Source organism: Caretta caretta, chromosome 4 (genome assembly GCF_965140235.1).
Source record: "Caretta caretta isolate rCarCar2 chromosome 4, rCarCar1.hap1, whole genome shotgun sequence".
NCBI classification, from domain to species: domain Eukaryota; kingdom Metazoa; phylum Chordata; order Testudines; family Cheloniidae; genus Caretta; species Caretta caretta.
In genome coordinates, this window is record NC_134209.1 from 43,939,588 (window position 1) to 43,957,418 (window position 17,831).

Consider the following 17,831-nt stretch of genomic DNA (forward strand, 5'->3'; position numbering starts at 1 on the left):
ATGACTCAGCAAGGCATGCAGGGGCATGCCTATGGACAGAACTCTAAGGCTTCCAGGCCATGTGTTGGGCGGCTTGTGTTTAGAACAAAAGGAAATCAAGCTGCATGGCAAAAGACTATAAAAGGCAGCTGCATCTTCTCCATTTTGTCTTCATTCCTGCTTCTTACCTCTGGAGTAACTTTTCAACAAACTGAAGCTTGAACAAAGGACTGAATGACCCATCCAAGCTGTGGATGTGTTCCAGAGGGACTTTCAAACCAACAAACTCACCAATACTGCTAGGAACCTGATATAGGAACTTTGAAATCTTCGTATGCATGTGACTGTTTTACCATTTAACATCTCTCTTCTTGTTCTTTCTTTTTTCTTTATAATAAATCTCTAGTGAAGACCCACTAAATCGACCGCAGATTGCTCTCCCGTCGACTCCTGTACTCCACCAGATCGAGACGAGTAGGGGGAGTCGACCTGAGAGCATCTCCCATCAACATCATGTAGTCTGGACCCCATGGTAAGTAGGTCTAAACTATTCGATTTGAGTTACACTATTCATGTAACTCAAATTGCGTAGCTTAGATCGAATTTCCCCTGTAGTGTAGACAAGGCCTAAGGAAGAAAAATAATCCTAACAATGGTAGAGGTTTATTACTAAATGAAAATGGTACAATTATCAATAATAATGCACAAAAGGAAGAAGTGTTCAATAAATATTTCTGTTCTGTATTTGGGAAAAATAGATGTAGTCATATCATATGAAGAAGAAATATTTTCCATTTCAATAGGAACTCAGGAGGATGTTAAACTGCAGCTGTATTTTTAAACAGCAGAGCTGGATAATCTGCATCCAAGAGTTTCAGAAGAGCTGCCTCAGGAGCTCACTGGACCGTTCATGTTTATTTTCAAAAATTTTTGGAACACTGGGAAATTTCCAGAAGACTGGAAGAAAGCTAATTTTGTGCCAATATTTTAAAAGGGTAAATGGGATGACCTGGGTAATTACAGGTCTGCCAGCCTCATATTGGAATTGATTAATAAAGAATTAAAAGAGGATAATATAATTAATGCCAGTTAATTTGGGTTAGGTCTATTTTCCATTATCTAATTAATTTAATTTTTTTTAAATGAGATTACAAGTTTGGTTGGTAAAAGTAATAATGTTGATGTAATATACTTAGATTTCCATAAGACATTTGACTTGGTACTGCATGTTAGTTTCATTAAGAAATCAGAAGGATATAAAAATCAACATAACATACATTAAATCAATTAAAAACTAGCCAACAGGTCTTGTAATGTATTTGTAACTGGGAAGTCAACATTGAGCTCAATCTATTCATCTTAACACAGAAGTTTGAGGGATGACTTGTTCACTGAGTATAAGTACCTATGTAGGGAACAAATATTTGATAATGGGCTCTTCAGCCTATCAGACAAAGATCTAACAACATTCAATGGCTGGAAGTTGATGGTAAACAAATTCAGACTGGAAAATAAGGTGCAAATTTTTAACAGTGAGGGTAATTAACCATTAGACAAATTTACTAAGGTTGTGGTAGATTTTTCATCCCTGGCAATTTTAAAATCAAGACTGGATATTTTTCTGAAAGATATGCCCCAGTTCAAACAGGAATGAACTCAGGGAAGACCTATGGCCTGTGTTATACAGAAGGTCAGACTCGATAACCACATTGGTCCCTTCTGACATTATAATCTCTGAGAGTTTTAACAGGAAATCAAGAATTTTTTTTTTGGGGGGGGGGGCGGGGAAGAACAGGAAAAGCACATAAAAACAACCTGTTCCACACAGTAGTGTAAAACCTCGCTCACATCAATTTTGATTATTTTTACTGGTAAGGTTCGCTTTTCACCGGTTTTATGACTTCAATTTTCACTTTGGAAACAAAAAGTGAAAACACAAAGACCAGGTGAGTTTTGTTAGATTCATATAATTCTGAACTTCTCTTCCACATAGCACCCAGAGCCTCGCCCCCACTCTAGTCTCCTGGTCAGGCAAAGGAGACCCAATGGGCTGTTACCACACAACTCTCAGGGTATTCAAGGAGGGGCCATCCAGTCTATTCCCCATCTCATCTCTCCAGGTACTGTCTGCAAAGCAAACCTCCCCTCACCTTGTGTTTGGTATCATCAAGGAAATGCTTCTTTTCCCACAGCTGCCGAGTACACTGGCCTCTAACAGCACGACTCATAAGACAATGTACAGAATACTCACCCTGCTCTTGTATGAGAATGGGGATTTCCTTTAGGCCCACTGCACTCTGGGGCACCAATTAACCCTAGAGGTAAAGGGTCAGTACTGGAGTAGCCAATGCAAGAAAATGCGTGGCAAGTAGTGGAGGCAGTTAGTATGCCACTGGAAGAAGAGCTTCACAATCAACCATTCCCCGAAGATCATTGGAAGCTGAGAACTGCAGTTCTACATATTCTGCACTCAGGGCCATCCCTACAGTGATGTTGGCCTGAGACAAATCAGCCTGTATGGGCTCCCCTTAACATTTTTTACACAGGTGAAATCTGGTTACAGTGAACTTCAAGGACAGCTCCAGGCTGCAGGTTAAATATTGATAGCACCCAACTGTATAATTATAATGTAGTTCATAAAAAAAGAAAAGGAGTACTTGTGGCACCTTAGAGACTAACCAATTTATTTGAGCATGAGCTTTCGTGAGCTACAGCTCACTTCATCAGATGTGAATCACATCACATCTGATGAAGTGAGCTGTAGCTCACGAAAGCTCATGCTCAAATAAATTGGTTAGTCTCTAAGGTGCCACAAGTACTCCTTTTCTTTTTGCGAATACAGACTAACACGGCTGTTCCTCTGAAACCTGAAATGTAGTTCATATAATTTTTAAAAACCTCACCAGGACTGAGCTGTGCATGGACCCTCTAGCGGGGGGCCAGTGTCCGAGCTGCTCTGCACCCCCGTGGGGAGCTCCTGGGCCAGGGCCCGGCAGGTCAGACAGCCCCCTGCCCTGCACAGAAGTAACTAGCCACGAGGGGCTTCTCACAGGCTCCCGGAGCCGGGGCCTTCCCACGACCCTGCTGCCAGTGGGCTGGGCTGGGGACCCCGGGACAACAGCACTGACCCCTGCAAGATGGGGCTGGGAAGTCCCAGCCCGTGGGATGCCCCCACCATGCTGTGCTCCCCCCACAGCCCCACACTCATCCCCTGCCCCTTCAGTGCCGTCTCCTGACTCTGATCCTGCTGCCACCACAGCCCCATCTCCAGGGCAACCAGCCACGAGGCCCACACAGGGACAATCGTCGCCATCTCCAGCGCTGTGGGGCGAACCTGAGAACCACCGCCAGGATCCCCCCACGAATGGCCATCAGTCCCCCGGGATCCTCCAGTCCCAATTGGCCCCCAGGATCCCCAAACCCCCCGAGCAATACACACGCACACGCTGATGGATGCGTGCAAAGTATTGCATCTGACACTGTGATGCCAAAGTGCTGGGCCTCCCAAAACACGGGGCCCGGAGTGGTTGCCCGATTCACCCTACCCAAGGGACGACTGTCTGCACTTGACCCAATTCCCAGTGATGTCAATACAAATTCTGCATTCAGAAAGAAGAGAGAATAAGCAACAGAGATCAGCACTGCAAATCAGAGAGGACAATGATTCCCTTCAAATTAAAGTTAAAAGGAAACTTAATTTTCGGAGCCAGGGATTGTCAACAGTTGTTAATGAAACCACTACCCTTCCATGTCCCATGGGACAATGCAATAATCTCATTTTTCTTTCATCCACATCTGAGTATATCCTAAAGGTCATACACCGCAATACAAGACATTCAAAACACAGAATCAGGTTCATCCCTGGTATAATTCCAGTGTCTTCAACAGACCATTTCACTGAGGTCAATTTGGCCCATTGTCTCTTCCTCTTGAAGTATCAATTAGCCCCTTACAATCCCGGGGTCATATTTTTTCCAGTGTAGTTACATTTAATTAATGTTTGCTTGAGATTTACAGAGAAGGTATTTATACATACAAATGCTCTTTCACTGGGCATAAGTTTCATATCCTAGAATACATGAGGCAGTCAGTTATTATAATCAAGATATTAAATTTGAAAAGCTCATTAGAACAGAGGATTTTTTAAAAAAAATTGTTCACTCAGTTTGCAGATTTCAGATGCTGCAGCTATATAGCAACAGATCTTGAACATCCTTTCCCCACAGTTTACACTCTAGTTCTCTCCACCAAGGGATAGGGGCTCCTATGCACAACTGAGATCTGGCCACCATTTCTTCGTTATGTGACACTTACTCTCTGCAGACTCTACATCATGTCACTATTCGTCTAGCTAAAGAGTAGACAGTACTCCCTTTGAAGTCCCTTTGTCCTGCTTTTTAATCAATAAATGGGGCTGACGGTAATCAAAGTAACTGAGTCCACACAGGGGCTCAACCGCTTGCTTCTGCTAGCCTGGGGAGATTAGAAACAAACTCAAATATAGGTTAATCTGACATCAGCGCACATGTGAGAACTAGCACCGCACCCTGTTATTATTAGTAGTAAAATAGCAGCTGAAGGCCTCACGCAGGGTCAGGGAGCCATTGTGCTAGGTGCTGTACAAACAGAATAAAGACCGTCCCTGTCCCAAAGAACTTAAATTGAAGACTATAAAACTAGAAAAGGAGTACTTGTGGCACCTTAGAGACTAACAAATGTATTTGAGCATAAGCTTTCGTGAGCTACAGCTCATTTCATCGGAATGCATCCGATGAAGTGAGCTGTAGCTCACGAAGGCTTATGCTCAAATAAATTTGTTAGTCTCTAAGGTACCACAAGTACTCCTTTTCTTTTTGAGAATACAGACTAACACAGCTGCTACTCTAAAACCTATAAAACTAGACTCAACAAGTGAGTTTGTCAAACAGGAGACAGAAGAGGTGAAAGGGTGAGGGTAGCAGTGATAAGATAACGTGGTTACATAAGGCTAGCTAGTGCCTACAATGAAGAGGTCAGATTCAGCTGAAAGTTTGTTTTAAATCTTGACCGATGCTAATTTCCATTTTAAAATAATAAGCCATAGGTGGAGATTAAAATGTATATTTCCATTTTTGAAAAATGTAAAACTTCTCCCCAGACCTAATCTTTTTTATAATTATGGATTATAGACTCTTGCCATGCGTACTGCCTACAGACTCTGTACTATAACAAACAAGCTATCATAGCTCCCTGAATGCTAATGAGGTTTATCACTGAGAGCAATAAGAACAGAAATCACATCTCTGCTCCCGAGATGGCTTCCTGAATATTTTTAATTTCCTATGTAGGCAGGTACTCTACACATCCAAATTACCACACAACCATAACACAACCATAATTCCCTGAATTCCTAGCTCAAAGTCAACCATCCTCCACCTTATCCAAAGTATAACAACCATGAAAACAGAAACAGTACAGCCAGATGCAAAAATATCAATTATCCTTTTTTCTCCAATCTTATTACTATAAATCAGCAGATTTAGTAAATTGGCTTAAAGAAGGGTTATGATAAAAGCCTTCATTAATGGCCAGATTGTGACCTGGGATCTTGTGGCAGCGCAAAGGAGGAAAGATGCACAAACCATACCCTTACACCCTGGTGTCAGCTACCTGCACTGCAGGAAGCAGTACAGAGAGAACACCTTCCAAAGTGCTGATGCCTTCCCACCTTGTACACACAGTGGGGAGTGGGTGGAGCCTTGGCTCTGTCTTGTCATACTACAGCAAACACAGTTATGCAGGTGAACCGTGGAACCCCATTGGAGTGAGGAGAGACCTGGCTAAGAGTACTTTTCCTGCAGTTAAGGGGAAAACACGAGGCAAGATGGTGACTGGGAGGTCCAATTTGCCTTCCAGTCTGTTCCTGTGGCAGCACAACAATGCCCTGCCACTTGTTCAGGGCTCATGGAAAAGCCCTAAGTAATTGAGCCCAAAGTGGACAGGGCAACTTTAGTGAACACGACTTCCGGATACACAAGACACTGTCATAACTCCCCCTCCCCCACATACACACAAAACAAAAGAGTGTTGATTCCTCTTAGCACTGGAGAGTCAAGACATCTGTGGAACAATGGGATGGATTCCAATCTGCCTCATGCATCACCCACAAAATGGTCAGCAAAGTTCTGATTATGGGATCTTTAGTCCTGGAAACATGTTTCCAGATCCCAGGTTGTACACCAGAACCAGCAGTTGCAAAAGTTGGCCTGGCAGAACCCCTTGCAGAAAGATCATCTACATGGGAGTCACAGCAGCACAAACTCTAGGAGGGTGCAACTGATTGGCTCAGCTAACAAAAGGGGAAGAACGGATGGCCTGGGAGAGGACAGAACAAGACTCCTGGGCCTATGTTTATAATAGTGCCTAGTACAGTGGGGCTCAGCATGACTGGGTTTTTAGGCACTACAATACCAATAATGAATCAATCAGTTCCATCATGTGGTGATGATTTTTCCCTGTGCTTGCGGGAGTCAGGTGTGCTGGAGAGGGGACTCAGGCATAGGGAAACCAGGTGATAGTAATTCCCTCTGATCTCCCTCAAGGTATTGCCAGGCTGACAGGGAGTTCAGTTTTGGTCACTTCTCAGCAGTGGAGGATGCCCAAGTGCATGGTGTCAGCTAGACAAATCTAACATGGAAGCCAGAGTTTCACAATACCAGTTCTTCAGAGCTTATTTTCAGAGCAGAACCACGTTAGTGTTCAGATAATTTAGTCCACATATTGTCACAGTCCAACCGTGATTCACTCTAGCAATACCTAAATATACTGGTTCACATGCAAAACTTCTGTCCATTGTTTTCTCAGGTAACCATGACTTATTTCCAAAATTATGGAAAGTTATTGTTATTTATCATTTACACAGAATCAGCTGCATACCTGATGCTTCACAGTTCTACTAAACATTTCATTTTCTCCTTCCCCTCTGCCCCCAAATAATAAAACCAACGAGGAGGCTTATTAAGAAAGAAGTGAACAAATCTTAACTAAAGAAAAAGCAAGTCAGGTGAAGAGATGTTACCACATGTTGTTTGGTCAATATGCTCCTATTCTATTTGGCTTTGTATGCTACATCCATCACTGAGGTATTGGATTGTCTATCCTGAGCATATGTAACACTTGTTCTGACATATGATTTTTATCAACACTAACCTTTGACTGATCTGTGCAGTAAGGCTGGAAACCTCATGTCATTACTGCGTCTGTTACGACATTACTGTTTTTTAGGCTGGGGACAGCCTAGTCTAATAGGCAGGATGGGGAACTGGCCTAATGGTTGGAGCCTGGGTGACCAAGTCTAGTAGCCAGAGCCCAAATCAGGAACCAAGTTACCAAGTCCAGGGAGGAAGCTGGAGTTGTGGACCAGGAACCAAGGGTAAGAGCTGGGGTCCAAAGCCAAATATACAGGCCAGGGGGCAAACCAGAGCTGAGAGCCAGGAAGCAGGAGCCAAGGGTCAGAAGCAGAGTATGATCTGGAGTAGCAGCCAGGAGCAGGAGCCAAGAATCAGGGGCAAGGAGGAGGAGGAGACCAGGAGCTGGAACAAGGAGACCAGGACTAGGAAGTGGAACCAGAAACACAGCTGCAGGTGTGAAATGCTGTTGGGCAGCCAGGGTCCAGGGTTGCTGCAGGGCTTAAGAATGTGCCTGCTGTAGTCTTCAGCCAATCAGGCCAGGTTCATTAGCTGAAGGCAATAAGCTGTGTGTTGGTTCTGCTGCAGGTCCCTGACATTGTCTACTGAAGAAATGTATAACCACATTTTCAATCAGTAAACTCACTACATGACACCTGGAACACTGATTTCATCATCAACACTTAAAATTGATCTCAGAGTAATATATTAGCCACACCAAAAATCATAACTAGGGCTCCGTGTTTGTTACAGAGTTTGCAGAAGTCACGGATTCCATGACTTTCTGCGACCTCCGTGACTTCTGCGGCAGCCAGTGTGGCTGATCACAGGGCCGCCCAAGCAGCTGGCTCCAGGGCCAGCAACACCGACTTCTGCTGGAGCAGCTCTGCAGCCAGCAACTGGGGCCACCTAGCAGCCAGCCGCACCAGCTTGTGGCCCCAGGCAGCTGGCCCCAGGGACTACCTGAGTAGCAGTCTGTGTGGCAGGCCCCAGGGACCACCTGAGCAGCGGTCCCGGGGGGTGGCCAGACCAGCTGCTCTCGGCAGCCCCCAGCAGTGGTCGCCAGGAGCAGCCACTGTCAATAGCCCCCGGCAGAAGTTCCCAGGTGGCCAGAGCAGCCACTCCTCAGTGGCCCTGGCAGCTGGTGCAGCTGGCCCCAGTCCACCCCCTCAGCAGTGGCCCCCTGGGGCACCCACGCCAGTAGTGAACCCCCCCCTCCCAGTAGTGACCCCTCCCAAGATTTAGTCATGGGTATTTATAGTATAAGTCATGGACAGGTCATGGGCCGTGAATTTTTGTTTATTGCCCGTAACCTGTCCGTGACTAAATCATAGTCTTAATGATAAATGTTGAATATATATTTACAATCCAGGAATTTGAGTTTATTTAAAAAATCTTAAACTAAATTCTTGGCCTCACTATAATTGCTTTAGGGGGCTCCAGGAGCATAACATAGCTGTAAAGCTAGCAGATCCACCCTAAAGATTACACTTGGGCAAAGAGAATCCCAAACAGCTAACATAGCAGCTCTCCAGCATTGCCCCTCTCTGTCCCTAGTGCAGGGGGCATTTCTTGAGAATGGTGGAGTCAATGAGGAATCCTTGTACTTTCGCCTTCCCTGGCAGTTGGAATGACCTCCGGGAACCATGGAGAGTGGGACACACAAGTTAGAACAACCTTCAGTTTGCTCTAAGTTACATCCTGCAGGGATCTATCCTGGGTTCGGTTCTATTCAATAACTTCATAAGTGATCTGGATAGTGGCATAGAGAGTACACTTATAAAGTTTGCAGTCAATAACAGGCTGGGAGCGTTTGCAAAAGCTTTGGAGGACAGAATTAAAATTCAAAATGATCTTGACAAACTGGAGAAATGGTCTGAAACAAATAGGATGAAATTCACTAAGGAGATATGCAAAGTACCACACTTAGGAAGGAATAATCAGTTGCACAGATACAAAACAGAAAATGGCTGCCTAGGAAGGAGTACTGTGGGAAAGGAGTTGGGGCGTTATAGTGGATCACAAGTTAAATATGAATCAACAATGTAATACTGTTGCAAAAAAAGCAAACATCATTCTGGGGTGTATTAGTAGGAGTATTGTAAGAAAGACACAAGAAGTTCTTCTGCTCTACTCAGCACTGATAAGGCCTCAACTGGAGTATTGTGTCCAGTTCTGGACACCAGACTTTGGGAAAGATGTGGAGAAAGTCCAGAGGAGTGCAACAAAAATAATTATAGGTCTTGAAAGCATGACCTCTGAGGAAAGATTGAAAAAATTTGATTTGTTTAGTCTGGAGAAAAGAAGACTGAGGGGTGACAAGATAACAGTCTTCAAGTATGTAAAAGGTTGTTATAAAGAAGAGGGTGATAAATTGCTCTCCTTGCCACTGAAGACAGGACAAGCAGTAATGGGGTTAAACTGCAACAAGGAACATTTAGATTAGGAAAAAACTTCCTAACTGTAAGTGTAGTTAAGCACTGAAACAAATTACCCAGGATGGTTGTGAAATCTCCATCACTAGAGGTTTTTAAGAAGAGGTTAGAGAAATGCTTGTCACGGAAGGTCTAGATAATACTTAGTGCTGTCTCAGTGCAGGGAACTGGACTATATGATTTAATGAGGTCCCTTCCAGGCCTATATGTCTATGATTCTAATTTATGCCAGAGGATAGGCAGTGCCCAGGATTGTGGGAACACAAAGGTGGCTTAAACCCATCTCTGCCCTCTATACATGCCTCCAACCTTCGACCTGGGTTGAGCATAGCTCAAGCAGACCAGAAAAACTGGCTCCATATGTGGACAACACACATTTCTTTAGTTATGGTGCTTATGCAAATTATTAAAAGCAAATGAATTTTAAAAAGCCAATTGAGTTATCAACGTTTATGCTCTTTACTTTTACACTTCCCCCAGCTTTGACTCTGAAAAATCAACTGTTAGATTCAAGTTTGTTTGTTATCACACTCAGCGCTGCAATGTTATTTTCAGACAATAAAGGGTTAAAAACAATTGCAGCCATTGGAATTTGTTTTTAAATTGCAGAAACATTTCTATTGGTCTCAGGTTTATACATTTGAGTTGCCTGTGCCTATTAAATAAATGACTGGCTTACTTCACACAGTGTTTCATTTTGTACAAAAGCTTTCTTATTAAACAGCCCTTTTCTATAATATACTCCAAAGAACATTTGTAGCAAAATAACTTACAGATTTAGGACCAATGCTGCTCTTACTTATACCTGGAACTCCATCTGGTCTGCAGTGTTCCATGAGAGCAGATATTGGCCTGTATATTTTCTATATTTGTTTGTTTGTTTTAAAGAGAGTAAAACATTTCAGAAATAAGCAAACCTGAAAAAAAATCTAAAAAAATAAACAGTTTGAGAAGAAGCACCTACTGGTAGTATACATCACTATACAAGGTTCCACAGAACAGAAAGGGGAAAAGTTTGTGTGTGATTTTAGGCAAACCCTCTCTCATGACGTAACCTCACATACGTAGTCTCCGAGCAGTCAGCACAGACCTCAGGCTCTCCTATTGGTGAACACAGTGTCAGCAGACATCAGAAGATAATTATTATTGGCTAGACAATTACAACAAGCACTGTCATTTAGTGCTTCTGGCATAAACCTGGCTGTCTGCAGGAATACAAGGAAAAAAAGAGTGAGGATTTACTGCTTAATCAGTTAATTTCTATCATTTTTTCCAATCACTGACCAATTTTGCTACCTCACTGACAGCAGCTGTAAACTAGAAACTCAGCTCTAGAATCCATTTCACAGTACATCTGACTGCAATGTAAATTTTCTTTAAATAAATAATTTCTATGTATGTTCTACCTGACATAAAATAAATACAATAAATAAGTAAAAATGTATTAACTCCTCATACAGCTGTTTAGCTAGAGAAGCAAGAGTCTGCAGACTTTCCTAATTTCCTATATTCCTCCCCCCTCCCCCTTTTTGCAAGAATTTAGGGGGAGCTGCATAATTTAAGAAATCATCTCAACAGGTACTGGGCCCAATCTTACTCCTGCTGAAGTCAATGTTCCTAAAGGATGGGCAGAGCAAGGGTGAGAGACATGGTATAGTTTGGTATTTTTTAAAAAGCCATCAGCTATATGTAAAAAACATACTTGCATCATTAAGTGAAGTAAGATTTTATGATAACAAGTGGGCCTACTGGCCCAAAAAAGCATTGTGTGATTCTGTCTGCTGAGTCAGTAATCTCACCTCCAGTGGGTGGTGCATTGCCTGGTCTTCGTTTGGCAGCCAGAAGAATCGTTCTCAATTAATTTTTAAGTGGGAAAGAACCAGAGATTCTGTGGGGATAGCTGGAAGGATGTATTTACATTATACATACACACATATTAACAGAAAGACAAGATATGTTAGCTTATACAGATCACAAAAAACATCATTCGTTTTAGAGTAGCAGCCGTGTTAGTGCGTATCCGCAAAAAGAAAAGGAGTACTTGTGGCACCTTAGAGACTAACAAATTTATTTGAGCATGAGCTTTCGTGAGTTTAGTCTCTAAGGTGCCACAAGTACTCCTCTTCTTCATCATTCGTTTTGCCTGCATTTAAAAACACTATGCTATTTACTACATTGCCAGTTTAGACCCAGACTTCAATGGGACTGCATCCGCACAGCACTCCACCCATGGGCCTCATTGCAGGATCAGAGTCTTCATGAAGTAAAATAAGAACATCTGGAGTTAAAACATGGAAGGCTTGATTTACCACAGTTACTCCCACTATATGTCAGTGGAACCCCATTAATTTCAGCTTCCAAGAGGGAAATTTTCAAAGGCCCAAGCGCCTAATTCTCATTCACTGTCAAAAGTCCCCATGTAGGCAGCTTGCTGGAGGCAGAGTTGGAGAGTGAGAGCATGCCAATAGTGCTTGTTGCTATGAGGATTCTGGACTGCATCACAGTCCATGGGTAGCCCAGGATGGGCTATTGCAGACGGACATTTCGGTCACTGGAGTGGCCCAGAATCCAGAAGGCATGAAAGGGTGTAAAGCCACTTTTGCCATACTCTCCTGGAGGCTTCAGCTTCTGTGCTGAGTCTTTGTATGAATAAAATTGTATAAACTATTGAGATTCCAAACATGCTATACAAAATGCAGACACAGTAAATTCCTTAGGTCCGTTTCACCCTATCCATTCAGAATAATCATTTAAAACATTGCAGATTTATTTTCTGTAGCTATCAAGATACATTTCTAACATGGAACTGAAATAATAAATGCCACACCTATTTGATTTTCTTTCTACCTCCATGTTATGGTGATGATGATGTATTCTAACTTAAAAGACTATTGCAACTTGTAGTATAAAGCCTCCCACCAGTGGAATGTCTTGATTTTTTTAAAGCAACGATTTTGCTTATTCCACTGATATTTGCATTTGCCAGAAAACCAAAAACGTTTATCCCTGAAACATGCCCTTTAATATGCCTATTTTAGGGCCCATATGTTAATTACACTGGTCCAGACAACTTCATATCAAGCCTACAACAAAGTCAAGAAGCCATTTACTATCCTTCATCTGTGTATAGAAACCCCATTATGTTACTCAGGTGGGAGATAAAGAGGCCTTTCCTCATGCTCTGTACCTACTGGATTTTACTACATACGTTCTCTTAAAAATTAAAACACTGGAAACATGATTGTTTTGTTAGGGAGGTGAATTTCCTAAATAAGTTTATGATCTACTTGAACTACAAAGAATTTTTACTAGCATTTCCAAGGGAACACTCACAAAGCAGAAAGCATCTCAATGGACATGACTCCATTTCATTTTCAATAATGTTCTCAAACCTGAGCAAATCTCTCCTCCTACAGTTTAATATGAACTGGAGGTCTTAATTCATCAGTACCCTTAAAACAAATGAAGTTAGATTGAGAAGTTCACACACGGATGACCGAATCTCTTCAACTACAAAGTAAGAGCATGAAAATGTTTGTTCCCCCCTTGAATCTAGAGAGTGGGAGCTTAATATTATTGGAATCGCAACAGGCAAACCTTTGCAGTAAATTGAGGCACTTAAGGGGATTTTAATAATACTATCTAGCACTTATACAACACATCTTCAAAGCAATCTACAAACATTAACTAATTAATCTTCAAAGCACCCTATCAGGTAGTTATGCAAGCAATATTATCCCCATGTTACACCTGGGGAAACTGAGGCACACAGCAGTTCTGCAATTTCCTCAGTGTGATGGTCACATAGTGAAGTGCAGCAGAACCAAGAAGATCACAGACACCTGACTTTCAGTCAAGTATTAATTCATCAGGCCACACGGCTTCCCTCGTGGGCTTATGGAAGTATTTATGGAGGAAACAATCTCCTCCACCCCAGGGTAATCAATTATTTTTTGTCAAGGTATAATCAAGGTGCAGACTCCAGAGAAAATAATACAAAAATAATCACAATAATGATAAGTAAATAAAAAAAATTTGCAGTTTGTTCAAAAGCGTCTGGAGGTCCGGATTTGGCCTGCGATCCGCTTATTGACTATCCCTGCCTCCACCCCTTTACTGAAATGTTACATCATGAGGAGAATTTTCTCCATTAGTAGAGAGAGTTAGAACAAAAGGAACAAGACCCAGAGCTACTAAGCCTAATAAGATTTTTAAGATCTAAGAAAATAAAAACAAACGAAGGCAAAACAAATAATCAGGCTGAACAGAGTGCCTCAATAGGTACCCTTCAGGAGCTAATTTCCCTAATCATCTCTCCAGCAGGTGAACAGAGAAGTCAAAGCATTTAATGGTTACTTTAATACATTGCTGTTCTAGAAACCACATGTGCCACTGAGCTATCCCAGAAGCATCTCTGGTACCCCAGTGAGGGCCTTGGATCATTCGGCCTAGCAAACCCAGGATGTGCAGCCTTAGCTTGTAGCTGGCTCATATCCCTCCTCTATCACCCACCGGGAAATAGAGAAGTTACTCACTGTGCGAAGTGTTGGGGTAGCAGGATGAGAAGAGAGATGGCAGGGAATGTGAAGGGATGGGACACAGGATATGAGGGGAAGGATGCAGCACAGAGGCAAAGAAATGAGAGGTTTGGGGGCAGAGTGCAGCAAAACAAGCAAGCATAAGGGGCAAAGGGAGGGGAAAAGAGGGGGGGAAGTATAGCACAAAGCGGGAGGTGAATGCAGAGAGTGAAGGAATGAAGGGCACAGTGTGCACTGGAAGGCAGATGCAGAGGGTAAGGGATGACAGGTACAGGAAGTTGGGAGAGAGGAAGGGGTGCAGGGCAGGGGAAGGTGGCACAGGGGAAGTGCAGCACCAGATAAAGCTGGTTAGGCATTTGCTTTTCACACACAATCAAACCACAGCAGCAGAGGAGGTGGTGGGAGGCTCTGAGCCTTGCACTGGGGGTTCTGCTTTTCACCCGGCCACTTTAGTGTTCATTTTACAATGAGTCTCATGATAGTTGGTGTGTTTGTTAAAGCCCCAGCTCCTGGAAGCATGTGATGAGGTGAGACTCTTGGCTTTCATTTCCAACACAAAGGAAGTTTCTAGCTCTCTTGGTTGCCCAGAAAAACTTATAAATGTGACCCAAGTGCAGCCTAAAGGTGGGAGAAACCAGAAGGCACATAGAAAGAACCCAACATGTATTATTAATTAGTTTTAAGTCTCCAGATTAAGGCTACGATTTAATCACGGAAGTTGCAGAACTCACGGAATCCGTGACTTCCAGTGACCTCTTAGACTTCAGCCTTCAGCGGTCAGGAGCTGCTGGGTCCCCCGCCCAGGTGGCGGGGAGCTGCGGGGTACCCCCGCCACCTCTGGCAGCCCCCAGAGCTCCAAGCCACTGCAGACTGTGGGGGTACCCCACAGCTGCGCATCGCCGCAGGCAGCAGGGAAGCCCCAAGCTCCTGGCCACCGCAGGCCCCTGGACCTGTGGGTGGCTGGGGTACCCTGCAGCCCCCAGCTGCTGCAAGTGGCAGGGGCCCCACAGCTCCCAACCCTGGGTGGCAGTGGACCCCGGAGTTCCTAGCCGCCACACAGCTGCCCCACTGTAGGCAGTGTGGGGACCACAGACCCCCATTTTGTCACAGATATTTTTAATAAAAAGACAGGTCACAGCTTTCCAGAATTTTTCTTTGTTGCCCCTACCTGTCCTGACTTTTACGAAAAATATCCATGATAAAATCTTAGCCTTACTTGTGACTTTAAGGCACCCATCGTTTTGGGGGTCCTGACTCAAGATTTTTTAAGCTGGGGGCTAGCAATTCTGCCATGTCGGGGGCTGCAATGGTTTCTCTTCTCCCGGCCTCGCGCAGGGTGCTGCTGTTATCGAGGTACCCTAGCCTCCAGCTGCTTCCACAGCGGGGAAGAGAGGCAGCCCCAGCTCAGCTGTGGACACCCCCAGCCCCGTGCACCAGAGCAGGGCCGCCTCGCCATCCCCCCCGGAACCAGCCTAGGCCCCGGCGTGAGGCGCCCGGGGAGAAGGAGGCTTACACGCGGCAGCTAACGGGGCGATGATCTGCCACAGCCGCGGCCGGTCCAGCCCTGGGAGGGAGCGGGAGGAGGAGTGGAAGATTTGAAAGGGAGGCGAGCGAGAGCCCGGAGAGAGGCGCACGTGTGCGTCCGGGCGCCCGGGGGATGGCGGCGCTGCAGCCCGGGCGGCGCGGCGGCAGGCCAGCCAGCGAGACCCGCCGGCCCACCGCCGCCCGGGCGGAGGGAGGAAAGCCCCGCTCCCCGACATCGCAGCAGCAGAGCGCGCGCCCTGACTGCAGCGACCCGGTAGCGTCTCCGGCTCACTCCCCCATCTCTCGGTCTCATCAACGAGAGACAAGGGGCGTTGTGAAAGAGAGACAGTCTCGCCGGCGAGCTCTCGCTCTGTGAATGCCGCCAGCCGGTGTCTGGGTAGACCTCACCGCACGCTCTTTCTAGATCCCATCCTCCACCTAGAGGACCCCATCGTTTGTTTGTTCTCACACATCCTCCCGGCGAATACACATGCACTTTACAAACCCTGCCGGGCGACTCCAAGCTCTGGCTGGCTGTACCCTCCCGTGCCTGGATGGTCAGGCACCCATCGCAGACATGATGTGCCCTGCATGGGAACTTTTCCAGCACGCGTTCCCCGCCTGCCCCTACGCAGTTTAACTTTTCTCTTTTTCTTGTAAATCCAGGTCACTTGAAGATCTCCCCAGCTACAGACATGCATGAAAAGTTAATAGGAGCATGGCTGCAGTTTAAGTTTTATTTGAAGCAGGGGACTCGACAGTTCCTTGTGTTTTGTTTTTCACTTGTTCTTCTGCGTTAGAGTTGGAAGGAGGTAACTGGAGCAGTGGGAAGGGGAGGCTGGGGGGAAAGACCCCGAAAGAGGAAATGGGGCACACGTACAGAAAGGAGTTGCAAGGAGAAAAGAAGGGCATTAGGGAGATGGCAAAGATAGGGGTACAAGAGCGAAACAGGAACAAAAGTAAAATGGAAGGAGGTAGCGGGGAATCGTTTTATCTCATTATAAAAAAAGATTTTTTATTAGTGGGATTGCCATCGGTGTTATATAACTTTTTAAAATTAGAAAAACAGGGCAGTCTCTCAATCTTAGTATCCTTGAGCTTTTGTTGTGTGGTTTGTTATGTCACTGGAATAATTCACACACACACCAATGTGCATATGCACACACTGATGCATATATTGGTATGTATGTTTATATATACATACATACACACACACCACTGCACCTCATCGGAGCCAGTAATACACAGAGACTGGCTCGGCGATTACCCTGTAGTCAATTATGTCTAATCCATCCATAGATATAAAACACACATGCTCAGAGAGAGACAGCTACAGTAGCTACTGGTAAATACTACATTAACCATCACCTACCAATTCTCTTGCATCCACTGGATGGCTTCATTCTCGTTGAATTGCTTTTCAAATTCGTATTCTTGCAAAGTCAACACTGACATGTTCATTGGACCAATCTTCTGGGGGGGACGCCTTCCTATGTCTAAATATAAATATAGTATCTAAAGAGCTTTTCCCCTGCGTCTTCCCTTCAATCGCCCCTTTCTCTCTCCCCCTCTCTTTCTGTCTCTCTCAGCTATACCCTTGATTTCGCATTGCTTTTCTCCTCTTCCTATCCTTCTCCACCCGTGTCTGGAGGTCTCCTCCTCTCAGCTTCTGCATCCACCCTGAGAGGAAATGGAGGCGTTGCGGTCTTAGTGCCCGTCTGTGCAGGGTTTAGCTTCTGCTTGCTCACAGTGACATGCATATACCTCCTGCAAGTGCAAACGTAGCCCCCGGGCTAGAAAATCCTCCACCGTTTAGAACGAGACAGTCTGGCTCATGCAAAAACTGGGAACTAATATAATCTAGACTAGATTGCAGCATTAAGGAAATCATCCCCTGAGCATTAGCTTCTTTGGCGTCTAATCACGTTCACTTCCTTTATGGCTTTGAATGAGACACGCTGCCCAAGCTCCCAGCACTGGAAGCTGCTAATGATCTTACCCACGATGTTCACGTTACAGTAGTAAAAACATATAAATCCCAGGGAACATTAAGTACTGCTGATGTCAGAACAAAGCTTACAGCACATTTTCTCAGAGATTGGATTTGGAAGAGAATTAGATCAACTGTCCAAATCAAATTCTCTCTCCCTCCCTTCCCCACTACTACTAATTTGAATAATTCCCTTCAA

The 17,831-nt window shown here is 44.6% G+C and overlaps 1 protein-coding gene across 5 annotated transcripts in view; it reads right to left on the reverse strand.

Moving 5' to 3' along the window:
- ELOVL6 (ELOVL fatty acid elongase 6) overlaps window positions 1-17,444 on the reverse strand; it is a 123,764-nt gene extending 106,320 nt beyond the window's left edge. The window contains exon 1 of one of the 5 annotated variants that reach the window (XM_048846703.2): window positions 17,015-17,444. In XM_048846703.2, the coding sequence (XP_048702660.1) occupies window positions 17,015-17,103 (89 nt within the window). In that variant the 5' untranslated portion in view covers window positions 17,104-17,444. Of the gene's footprint in view, window positions 1-10,353; window positions 10,550-17,014 lie in introns of those variants that run through there. The other 4 variants (XM_048846702.2, XM_048846701.2, XM_048846705.2 and 1 more) reach the window with 4 other exon arrangements.
- Window positions 17,445-17,831: the final 387 nt, after the last annotated feature.